This window comes from Theropithecus gelada, chromosome 18 (assembly GCF_003255815.1).
Source record: "Theropithecus gelada isolate Dixy chromosome 18, Tgel_1.0, whole genome shotgun sequence".
Classification (NCBI taxonomy): Eukaryota; Metazoa; Chordata; class Mammalia; order Primates; family Cercopithecidae; genus Theropithecus; species Theropithecus gelada.
This window is the reverse complement of record NC_037686.1, coordinates 44,040,682-44,052,750: the sequence shown is the minus strand read 5'-3', so window position 1 is coordinate 44,052,750 and position 12,069 is coordinate 44,040,682. Positions and strand designations below refer to the sequence as shown.

Below are 12,069 nucleotides of genomic sequence, written 5' to 3'. Positions count from 1 at the left end.
CTTTGTTTGGAAGACAACATGGACTCTTCTGTATTATAAAGGAGACGATATTGTTTAGTCAACTAAAAAGTTATCCTACATCGTGTCCGGCTTGGTTTAAGTATTGCTAGAAGCTTTTCAAATACCAGCACATCTTAAACAGGAAGCACTCAAAGTACATTTGAGAACATTTTGTAGTATGTTTATTATCTCAAGCTCCTATATAGAAAATAAGTTTAAAAATTAAAAGTAAACGTAAGATTTTTAAAAAGCAAACTTATTTGGTCAAAACAAGGTATGTGTGTATAACTTTTAAAAAACACATCAGCATGGAAAGCAATGGATATGTGTGCTTGTCATTCCTTGACAAGCCGAAGTCAAGCCATAAGCAGCAGGAAGGAGAAGGGGAGTGAACACCTGGGCCTTGTCTCAGCTGTTTCTGTGCTGTAATTTGGGTACCAACATGACCAAGGTTCAGTCCGGTGAATTTGTATTTTATTTTAAAATCTAGGTTTTAATTGTAGGTCTCTGTCACTGAGACTGCATTTGGAAGTGGTAGGATCTCTGAGATCCAGAGGGGGATGAGTTTGTTGGAATATTAATTCTGGGAAGGAGGTGTAGGGTTCATGAACTCAGGGTAGGTGACTTTGGGTCAAGGTGGCCTCTGGACCATAAGCATCTCAAGATCCCTTATGCTGGGATAGAGTGGAAAGATGGCATCGGGATGCCTGCCCCATAGCCCAGAAACGCTGCCCAATACACCCTCACTGCCCAGCACATGCTGGCATAAACATGTGACCCACAGCTTGTCCCTCTGACCTATATGTAGTGGTGGTCAGGAATAGGAAATCTGCAGAGGAAAAACATTCTCCTTTTAAAGTGCTCTTTTTTTCCTGGTTGATAAATTATTCCTTTTCACAATAAATAAAAATTGGAAGGGAAAATCTCCATCCTTTAGTATTTAAAGCAAATGACTCTGTTAAAAACTTGAAGTCATGTTTTAAAGAGGCATTTCTTAAGTGTATTTATAGCTCTGATAGCTGAGAAAGCAATTAGCTACATTATAACTGCTCAGGCAATGGAACTGGCTTCACTAATTACATTCTCATTAACACCATGTTATTTCACTGCTCTTAGTGGGAGTTCTTCGAACATCCCTTTGGTTGGTAAAGTAGATGGGTATCTTCTATCCCCTACTGCTTAATTATTCATGACGACTTGTTAATTTCTTATCAAGGATGTCACCGGACGGAAAAAAAAAAAAAAAAAGTCTCTCATAAAAGTACTTTAAGTAAAATTATGAATTTACAAACAGGATTTGAGATTTAGCTGCGCTAAATGAAAAACAATAAAAAATTAAGCATTACAATTTTAATGTAATGACATAGAAACTTGTATCTTTCTAGGTTTTCATTTTTCTTTAATACGGAGTTAGAAACATATGCCTCATACGGCTACTATGAAAACTAAAAATTTTAAAGAAAATACAGCCACTCACTCAGTAAATGATGAGCTTTAAAGATACTAAAATGACAGATGCTGCCAGACATGCCCATCTGCCTGAATGGTGCAGAGCTACTTACAATCACTCTTTGATTTGCAGCTGCAGTCTGTGTATAGCCCATCTGCAGGTTTATGGTGATACAGCATCAATCTTTGCTTTCTGTCTTTTGAGACGTCTGAAACAGGCTAGGAGGGGCTCAGGCCAGAGAGTTCTCAAGCCCTCCTCCAGCTAGTGTCTGGTCAGCCAGAGCCCTTCTTGGTCAATCTCAGTGCTGCTACACTGCATCTCAGGGGTGTTGCTGGGATGGGGACAGGGGTGGCAACAAGGTCACTGGCTCTCTAGAAGTTTTAGCTGGGGAGCGGGAAAGCTAGCATTGTGGTTGGTGGGCAGGATAGAGAAGGAGGAAGTTGCATTTCAAGAGTAGATCATACCTATTTTGTCCTCCAACTTAGCAACACCTATACGCTTTTGATGTGCATACTCTTTGAACCATCATCAATCCACTTCTAAAATTTTACCCAACAGACATAATTGTACAGAAGTATGCAAAGATATACATAAAGGATATTCATTGTTACATTATTTGAAATAGCAAATTATCAGCAGTTGTTTAAAAAAGAGAAATAGATGTGTACGCATGTGGAAAGACAACCAAGATACAACGGTAACTGAAAAATTAAATTACAGAGGACTATGTGTCTATAATACAGTTATTTTAATCTTAAAAAGATGTATCAACATGCAGAATAGGGTACATTCTCACCCACCAAAAGATGGGTCAAGGAGTGGGAAAGAAGACTTATTTTATATATTTCTACACTATTTTTATTTTTTTGAACTTATGTTTAATTTCTAATAAAAACCCAGTACCTGCAATCTAAAACAATATTCTTGTATAGAAAAGAACTAACACAGCAGGCCTGCATCTGCTATCCTTAGAAAGGCGCTTGACCCCTGGCTGGTGTCAGGGGAACTTGGATTTTCACCATTCCCTGGTAAGAACTGTTCACTGTGCCTAAATTGCTCATGCAAACAATATCGTTTATGTTGAGCATCTGCTTTCCTTCTGGGATTTTGGAATTTTGGTTTGTGCTAGGCTAAGGGTGCCTATATAATCAACTCCAAATAAAAACCCTGGCTGCCTGCGCTCAGGTGACCTTCCCTGGTAGGCATTTCAAAAGAAGTGTCATGACTTGCTTCTAGGGGGAATTACATGCATCCTGTATGACTCTAGGTGGACGGGACTCTTGGAAGCTTGTGCCTGGTCTCCTGGAGACATTACCCCATCCACCTCTCCCTTTGCTGAGTTTGCTGTTTACTTTTTGCTGTAACAAATTATAACCATAATTATATGCCGAGTTCTGTGAGTCTTCCTAGCAAATGGTTGAACCTGGAGGTGGTCTTGGGGGCCACCAACCTACCCTTATCATTCTCTTCCATAACACCTTCTTCTTGACCTTCTTAGCATTTCCATAATTTGTAATTAAACTGTGCATCTTTTTCACTAAGTTCCATGAGATTAACTACATGTGTTGGTTACCACTATATACTACACAAATATTCAATAAAGCTGTTAAATAAAAATAAGGGAAAAGCAGCTCATCTATTAATAAAAGATAACCTGCTGGAGAGTGAGTATAACAGAGTTTTCCTAGCACCACTCCTTTTTAGATTCTGGAATCCCCGAGAGTCACTCAAATTAAGATGCTCAGAAATCAATACAATGGCAGAACCAGACTCTGTACTAAATAAAAAGTACCCACCTCTCTTCTCTCCATCCCTCGTTTCTGCTCCTAATCTGAAAGGAGAAACTTCTACCAAGACAACAGAGTTTTCTGGCCCTATAGGTCGTCACTGGCCTCCAGGCATCGTAAGAGACCATCATGAGGAAGGGGCTCCTAGTGCTCAGACCACTTCCATCTACTTTCTTTCCCTGTGCCTTGGGGCTCCTCCCTATGTCACCACCCCCATGAAAAAATGGAAAAAGTCATATTAACCACCACAAACTGGAGATCTAAAAACTTAGGGAGCTGCAAGGTCAAACTTGCATTGAACTCCAAAGTGATACTTACTTTTACCCACAGCCAATTTGTCCCAGTGATGACTAATTCTCTGATGTTCCAGATACCCAGAGATCACACTGGGCAGGGGTCTGTTATTGGCAGTCTGCATGCTGTTAGCGACTCAAATCCTCCCTAAACCCCTCACCACGTGATAGAACTGGGTTTATGTCCTGGGTCCATTTTGCTGGATATACTTTCTCCATTCTATCATCTCATCCTATTGCATTCATCTAAAGCTTATCACAAAGAGAACTTAATCTGCCATTTCCACAATGTTATCAGGCCCCTGCAGTGAGTTCAGTATCATGTGGTCTGGGAGAAAGCCTCCTAAATCCTAGGAAGTTCCCCTACCTCTGGCCCCAGGTTTCCTCTGCAGGGCTAAAGCCAGCAACAGCATCTGCATCACAGTAGACTTTTTGAGTGCCGGCGCATATGCTTCCCCTGACTGCATCATCCTCTCCCACTGCTCCTTCTCTCCTTTCACAGTTACCTGTGTGTGTCTTCATCTGCCCACTCACAGCCCATTAAAAGGGGAGCAACCACAGTGTAGACTCTGTCTTGCTCACCTTTGTGTGAAAATGGTGTGTTTAGGGCAGGGCCTTCCAAAGCAGGTGTTTAATAAAGATATGTTTGGGTGAATTGGTGCCTTCTTTCCTCTACGTCTAGAATAGACACAATATTTGCTACCTTTTCCTATGCTTGGAAATAAATAAAATTCTGATAATAACAGAGAAAGAGTCCAAAGTAGTAGATTGAAGTGTTCCTTAAATCCCACCTTCTATTCCATTAAATTTCTGCTTATAGAGAGGTTCTATAGACCGCTCAACAAATTAAATGCAGATACTAGATGTGATGGGGTTTAAATAATCTTACATCTGCAGGCAGGGGACAAAGGACAGATGACATGATGGACACCAGCTACATTTCCATCACTGCACTCACCATTCTCTACCTGTCACCTCCCATGCTCCCCTATCCCCTCCATTAGCAGGCAACTTTCCCAGTTCTCTCCCCATGCCCCTACACTCCTTGCTTTCTTCCCTCCATCAGGCCATACTAAAGTGTTTTCAGACAAGATCGGACACATTCACGGTGGTATGGCCATTCAAGTGTTTTCATACTGAAATGACCGACAAATCCCTTGGCCTCCTCCCGGCCCAGCATCTCTGTCTTTCCACCCTAAAGGGGTTGCATCACCACTCCCTGCCCAGCACTGGCCACGGGCATTCCTGCTCCACTCCCCGCTTCTGACACTCTTTACCTTGCTGGCCTTCAGGATATTGATCTGCTCTTCATACACCGTGTCTCTGTTTTTCTCCAGAAAACCATCAGAGAGGTACTCCACCTGGGGCCACAGCAACCAGAGAGAGACACAGTCGTTAGTGCTTCAGCAGTTTCTCAACCACTTTCATCTCATCCATGCAGCATTTTCTGAAAAGAGCTGTGAGTAGATAGGAAACCCACAGATGTTGCCACTTAAAATGCAAACCCAGTAAGTGGTCAGGATTTACGTACAGGGAACTGACTATTCATTTTGTGGAAGAAATTGTTTTAAAGGGAGTTCCCATAATAAAAGGGTTCTTTAGGGCTCTATAAATGCAGCTTCTCAGCCACATCTCAGACCCAATGAATCAATCTGTATTTTAACAAGACCCTAGGTGATTTATACACACATTACAATTTAAGAAACACCAGGCTAGTGCATAGCAAACAGAAATCCACTTAGAAAAATTCTATGCACGCACCAGCTACTGAGAAAGCAGCCCCCTGGAGAGCAGCCACACCGGCTTCAGGTAAGAAGCCAAACCATTCGGTACTTTGTTTTCAGCTCTCCCTTCTCTCTCAAGCTCCGTGAGGGTAGACTCTTAATGGCTTTAGAATTTTTTTATATATATATATACACACACACACACACACAGACAGACATGTATATATATAGACATGTATGTGTGTATGTATATATGTGTGTATATATGTGTGTGTATATATATATATGAATGGGCAACTATAGCACCCCCTGTGAAGTTATGCCTTGTGGTAAGCTTGGTATCCCCTAGAAGTAGAGGGGTGGGTAAAAGAGGATGGAAGGGGAACCTAGCTGAGGCTTCAGGCCATTTGCATTCAGAAGGGACAGCCTTCTCTCTAGGTCTAGAGCCCAGTAAGTCTACTTAGAGAGGGGCCAAGGGAATACCCAAGCCAACAGAGAGGAGAGCCACCTTGTCTGCAAAGTGGACGATGATGAAGGCTGTGTTGGACATGCGGGGCTTCTGGAAGTGCTGGCTGCTGGAGTGCCGGTCATAGAGCTTCTGAGCCCAGTTCTGGTCAGTTCCTTTGGGGACCTGCAGAACCACAAGACAGGGCAGAGTGCTTTGTGAGGAAGAAGAAGGAAGCCCTGGGTTGCAGCAGAGGGATGGGATGAGTAGGCCAGCTCCATGAAGGTTGATTCAGCCCTTGAACTGGGACCTTAACTGGACGGTGCAAAGAACAATTCAACCACACATGTTCAGGATCCTGCCACGGTGTGCCCTCATCCCCTGTGGGTTGGCTCCTGTGGGACCTGTGGGAGCAGCTGAGCCTGCTGGTTGGCAGATACTGCAAGTGCTAGGGAGGATAAGGGTGAAATCTAAGGTCACAGGAGCAGAGTCACAGCCTGCAGGACCACCTGAAGGTACTTCCCTGCAACCGGGGCTGTGACATCAGCATCACAAACACATTCACCTGCAGTGCCAAGCTTACCCACTCACCCAAGTGAACTCCTGCCACAGGAAAACCTACCTTCCCTCCCTAAATTCACCTAAATACCATAGTCCAGGTCTGGCTCAAGTCTTTCCTTTCCTGACCACTGTTGATCTTGCTTCTCTCTTCTTTGGAATTCTTGCAGTCAAGCTCTTACACGTGCCCTAGCATATTGTGCACCCCTGAGTTTTGAGTTTCGTCACTACAAACTGTAAGTTTGTTGTGTTCAAGGACTGGTTGTGCCTTACGTTGCTTATGTGTCCCTGAAAGAACTTAGAACTGGGCTCTGGCCATGCAGTGGGAACTAAGTACCTAGTGAGTGATCTACATGGTGCTAATCTCTGCATCTCCCACTGTCCAAAGTCAGACTTAGAGGTTCCACTGCATTAAGAATTCTGAAAGGCGGCCCCTTTCAATATCTTTATGGATGGCTTTAAACGTAAAAAGCATCTTGCTTCATTGAAAATATAACAGAGTCACTGTAACTACCACTCAAATTGTCAAGGATGACAGCAACTCTTCCAACAGGAAGGTGCTCCCTCTTGTCATCCCTGGTCATCGCTGCACACACCTACTGACCAGAAACAGTCCAGTCCTCAGTGACGGGTCACTAATTGACCTGCCCTTCTTTGGTTGAGATTGCATATTTGGATCAGGAAGGGTTGAAGGTGACCCTTGCACTAGCCATTTACAAAGAGATTTTTATGGTAAACTAATAAAATCCGCGCCATAAAGAAAATGCTTACATACTTGGGAACCAATTTCTTAAATCCTTTGTAAGCAAACTGATTTTGCTCAAGATTCATTTTGGCATAACTAATATTGAATACTCAGTGCTAAGCACCAAAGGAAGTTCAAGAAAAGAAAACTATCTTGAAGGAGGCTATTAATTGTACTGGGCAGACAATAAAATATATTTAATTCAGCACTTTCTATATATACTGTTTTATATTTGTCTCCAAGCATTCTGTGTTTAGAACCACCGGGTGTGAAGGAAGGAGGGGTCTTCCCAGCACGGATGTCAGGACTGGGTGGGCCAGAGGATGGGCACAAGAGGGACCTAGAAGGACTGGCAAAACTGAGGCAGACAGAACCATGGTGGGAAGCCCCACACAGGCAAACACGTAAAATTGGCTAGGAACAAAATCATCTTGCCTTGGAGATGAAATTGGACTTCTGTGAGAAGACTCCATAATCCTACATATTCAGTAATTCAGATTGGTGTGAATTGATAAGCAGAGGAAACAAACAACCAAGGTCAAGTGTATCCATATTTTCTGACAAGGATCAGTCTCTCCTGTTGCTGCCCATTCCATCTCCAACTAAAAATAAGGGCCAGCAGGAATTAACCATGATCAAGAGTCTCAGATGATACAGGTAGTGCCCACAGTGCTTACTGTTTGCCAGGCCATTTTCTACACATTTTAGATGTATCAATTCATTTAACCCTCGAACAATCCTGTCCGCTAGGTGCTATGTTTGTAAGCATTTTAGAGATGAGGAAATGGAGACAGAGAGGTTAAGTAACTTGCCAAGGTCACATAATGGGGAAGTACTAGGTTGGTGCAAAAGTAATTGTGGCTTTTGCCATTAAATAGCAGAGCTGGGGTTCCAAGCAGAACAAGTTAACTCTTCTTGCCTGACAACAGAGTTTTAAAGGGCGCCACAAAAGCAGAACAAGGTAGAAGGTGCTTATCTCCAAAAATCTTTCCACAGAAGTAGATTTTAAACAGCCACAGGAGAAAGAAAAAAAATCTTATATTTTGGTAGCTTCTGGGTCATGGATATCGGTAGCTCCATAATATGCAGCTGAACGGAATCGTTTATAAAGGAAATCCACATACAGCTTATATGAACTTCTTTCTGCTCTTCTCAAAGCAATGCAGAGAGAGCACTGATCCAGAAGCTGGGACTACAGCTCGGTCCTCATCTAGATAGGTTCTCTTCCTCAGAGGCCTAAATCCCTCTGACCTTATGGTACTGACCACTGATCACATCAAAAAGTAAAGGTCCCATCTGTATTAAATGCCCTGAATAGGCAAATCCATACAGAAAGAAAGTAGATTAGTGGTTGCCCGGGGCTGCCAGGGGGCAATGGGGAGTAGCTGCTAAAGAGCTTTTTTAGGGGGTGATGAAAATGTTCTAAAATTGACCGTGGTTGGTAATGGATGCACAACTTTGTGAACATACTAAAAACCACCAAATTGTATACTTTAAATGGGTGAATTGTATGATATGTCAATTATATCTCATTAAAGCTGTTAAAAATACATTAGACCTGATTCCACTCCTTGCTAGTAAAACAAAATAGAAAAAAAAAAAAAAAAAAGCAGGCATGGCAGTGGGGGAGTGCAAGTTCTGAGCTCCCTAAGCCCCTCTCAGTGTTCCTTGTGGAACTCTAGACAGAACTGTACTCTCTATCACAGATGTTGCCATTGCTGGCCTGGGACAGCTTCTGAGGCCAAAGCCTGCCCCCAACAGAGCTGCTGATAGGAGCTGACTTTTAAGGACCCCAAGGCCAACCAGGTGCAATGGCTCACACCTGTAATCCCAGCACTTTGGGAGGCCGAGGTGGGAGGATGGCTTGAGCCCAACAAGTTTAAGACCAGCCTGGGCAACAACACAGAGAGACCTCATCTCTACAAAAAACTTAAAAATTAGCCAGGCATGGTGGCACTTGCCTGTAGCCCCAGCTACTGGGGAGACTAAGGCAGGAGGATCACTTGAGCCCAGTAGGTCAGGGCTACAGTGATAACTGTGATGACACCACTGTACTCCAGCCTGGGTGACAGAACAAGACACTGTCTCAAAACAAAACCAAACCAAAACAAACAAACAAACAAAAAAACCAGACCCCAAGGCCAGTTATTCTATGTCTGCTTCTTTTCTCATCCCTGTCTTCCTGGGCCACTGGCACCAACCTTCCTGGTCCCTCACTGTCTCCTTCCATTCCATACTTCAAGCCTTGTACCCCTGCTGACCTCTCAAATCATTGTACCATAAGTACCTCTGGATCCCCAGGCTCTTTAAGGAGTACCCTCTGGCCCCTTCCCTCTTTGCCACCACAGAAACCCAGCTGGGCCCACCAGGACTCTGCAGTCCTCACTGCTCTCTGGAATGGAGGCAGCTCCTTCCTCCTCACCTGCCAGCCACCCCTAGTGCCGCTTCCAGGCCTTTATTTTTCACCAGGCCTTTATTTTTCAAAATAGCCCTCTGCACGCTCAGCAAAACATTAAGTCTAGATGAATCCAACTACCCATTCTCTCCTTACCCATACCTGGGTGGCTGGATAAGACCACACATCAACTCATCTTCCTTTAACCAAGCCCTGCCATGATACTTTTACACAAGTACTGCAGCCAAAAAGTAAAATTTCACTCGGAGAATCACTTCTATGGATTAAGACACTGTTCCTAGATCTAAGCAGGAAGTTGATCTCAACAACTCCTAAAACTCAATTTATGGTCTTTAACCTCAGCAAAACAATCTGCGCACTCTGCAATTTCTCTTTCTGTTCACTGGTTAGCCGTTCCCACCTTCCTCCATTCTCTTCAAGTTTCTGACCCTGCTGCCTCTCAGCAGATGCCTCAGCTCCTTCATGGGGAAATAGAGGCTGTCAAGCAGGAAATCCCAAATTCCTGCTCTAACATGCAGAAACTCATCTTCGCCCACAGCCATCCCACCTTTCTGTCCTCATGGAAGAAAGGCCTCTCTCCTGGCTGGCCTTCCGTCTACCCACCCCTGCCTCCTGGGGGGGGCCACAGTCCACCCATGCCCATGCCCATGCCCCTCTCTCGCCGCCGCTTCCTCTTCACAGCCAAGCCTCTGAGAGTTCAAACTTGCTGTCTCCACTGCCTCACCTCCCGCTCTCCTCATATTACCGAAATTAGACTTCTGTCCCAACAACTCCATTGGAAGGAAGTGCTCCACTCAAGGGACTCACGGAGGCCCTCTTCCTGCTAAGCTCCTGGAAGCCCTGTTCCCTCCCGCCTGGCCTACCACATGGCCTCATGGTGCTGCCTCCTCCAGGCTGTCCCCGCCTCAGCTTGCACACAGTCTGGGCTGATCATTCACATCTGATCCCTTCTCCCATTCTTCTCCCCTGTGGGTTGATGCCCAGAGCCTTCAGGATGAAGCCCGAATACCTGCTCAGGGTGGACATGGCTTCTCATTCTCCCACGGTCCCTACTTGCCAACCTTACCTGTCCCCACCAGGAGTTCCAGACAAATCAGATCACTTCAAGTTCTCCAAGTGTAGTGTGACATGCCCTTCACCTGGAATGCCCCCTCCTCATCTGACGTTGCTTGGGAATGCTCTCCCCACGGCGCTCTTCCTTCTGTCATTTCCTCCACAGCGTTTCTGGTTCTTTGTCATCGAAGACGACACTTCAGTGCTTGCCTGACCCTCTCAAGAAGTGCTGACGTCTGAAGGGCAGGGGCTCAGTGCACTATTCCGTGAACATGTGGTTTCTCGTGTGAATGAATACATAAACATAGCAAGGCCACTTCACCTCCCTCCATCACAGGAGTCACACCTCTACACGAAAGTGCTAGACAAGGAAACCTTTGGGGCCACTTCTTAAGAAACAGCAATCCCGTGATCTGAATACAGAGTAAACCCTCCTGACAGCAGCCTGGGCCGGGTGAGAAAACGGGGGGGTAGGGGGCACTGGCACCCCCACTGAGTGAGCTGATTTCACGCCACAGTCCTGAGTGATTTCCTTTCTTCCAGGAAACAATCCTCATCACAGGGCACAGGGCAGAGCCTGCTGCCCCACCCAGGCCTGCCACTGATTGCTCCAACACCTCCAACCTGAGACAGCACCTAGGCTTCTCTCATTAGAATTGCTTCCAGGGTTCAAGGTTGCCTGTGCCTCTGAGAGAAAGTGGACTGATGAGAGAAAGTGGAAGAGGATAGCAGGAAGTGCCAACCCAAATAGGGCTTAGAAGGCAGCAGAGGATAGTGCGCACCTACTTCCCACCCGCCACCGGGCATCTTTGGAGTCCTGTTAAGAGCAGCCTGGAAATGTACATTTCTGACAATCAAACACCTTCTTGGAGGAGTGGACTTGAATAAAGGAGGAATAATTGCAGTCTGTGGCTTGTTTGAGGCCTGTCTGCAAAGGGGCTTTTCCACCTTAGGTGGTTTAATAAATACCCTGGTCCAGTCTACACTCTCCTCTGCAGCTAAGGCACCAGTCACAGGCCCTTGGGAGTGCTCCCTGCACGCTCCCCCTTTAAACCCACAGCCACCCCATCTCAACACCTCTCATTTAAAACCCAGCTCACTACCCTGCCACTGCACATCTTCCCCAAGAAAACTGATTTTCCCATGGGCTGCTTCTGCACCATGAGTCCAATCCTTCATTTGACTTTGTGTCTTGTCGACATGGGGTCACAGAACCCAACTGTTCACAGTGCAATGTCATTATTCGCTCTCACCCTGCAAAGTGTCTGAGAGAAAGGGAGGAAAGAACGTGTCTGAGGCTGCTTCCACAGCCCAATAGGATCCTTCCCCAAGGGGCACCAAGTTTCCCAGCCACTGCAACTCCAGGGGGATTCCCTAACCTGCTCAGGCTCAGAGCCATGGGTGCTTCCAGGCCCCACTATGTTTTAAATTCAGGTTCATTGTAGAATAATTTCCATGCAGTAAAACGCACCCTTTCACTGAAGTATACAGTTCAATGAGTTTTGACAAATGTAATAACAACTGTTGGCTTAAAATCCACCTGTTACTGATGCTCTATCAGACTATGCTAAATCATCCTGAACTCCCAGAGCAATTAA

The 12,069-nt window shown here is 45.0% G+C and overlaps 1 protein-coding gene across 1 annotated transcript in view; it reads right to left on the bottom strand.

Annotated features, from left to right (window-relative positions):
* MYO5B (myosin VB) overlaps positions 1–12,069 on the bottom strand; it is a 385,029-nt gene that overhangs the window by 133,479 nt on the left and 239,481 nt on the right. Inside the window, exons 13-14 of the mRNA XM_025364941.1 lie at positions 5,763–5,885; positions 4,808–4,891 (exon numbers count right to left, since the gene is read on the bottom strand). Of these exons, the coding sequence (XP_025220726.1) occupies positions 4,808–4,891; positions 5,763–5,885 (207 nt within the window). The remainder of the gene's footprint in view (positions 1–4,807; positions 4,892–5,762; positions 5,886–12,069) is intronic.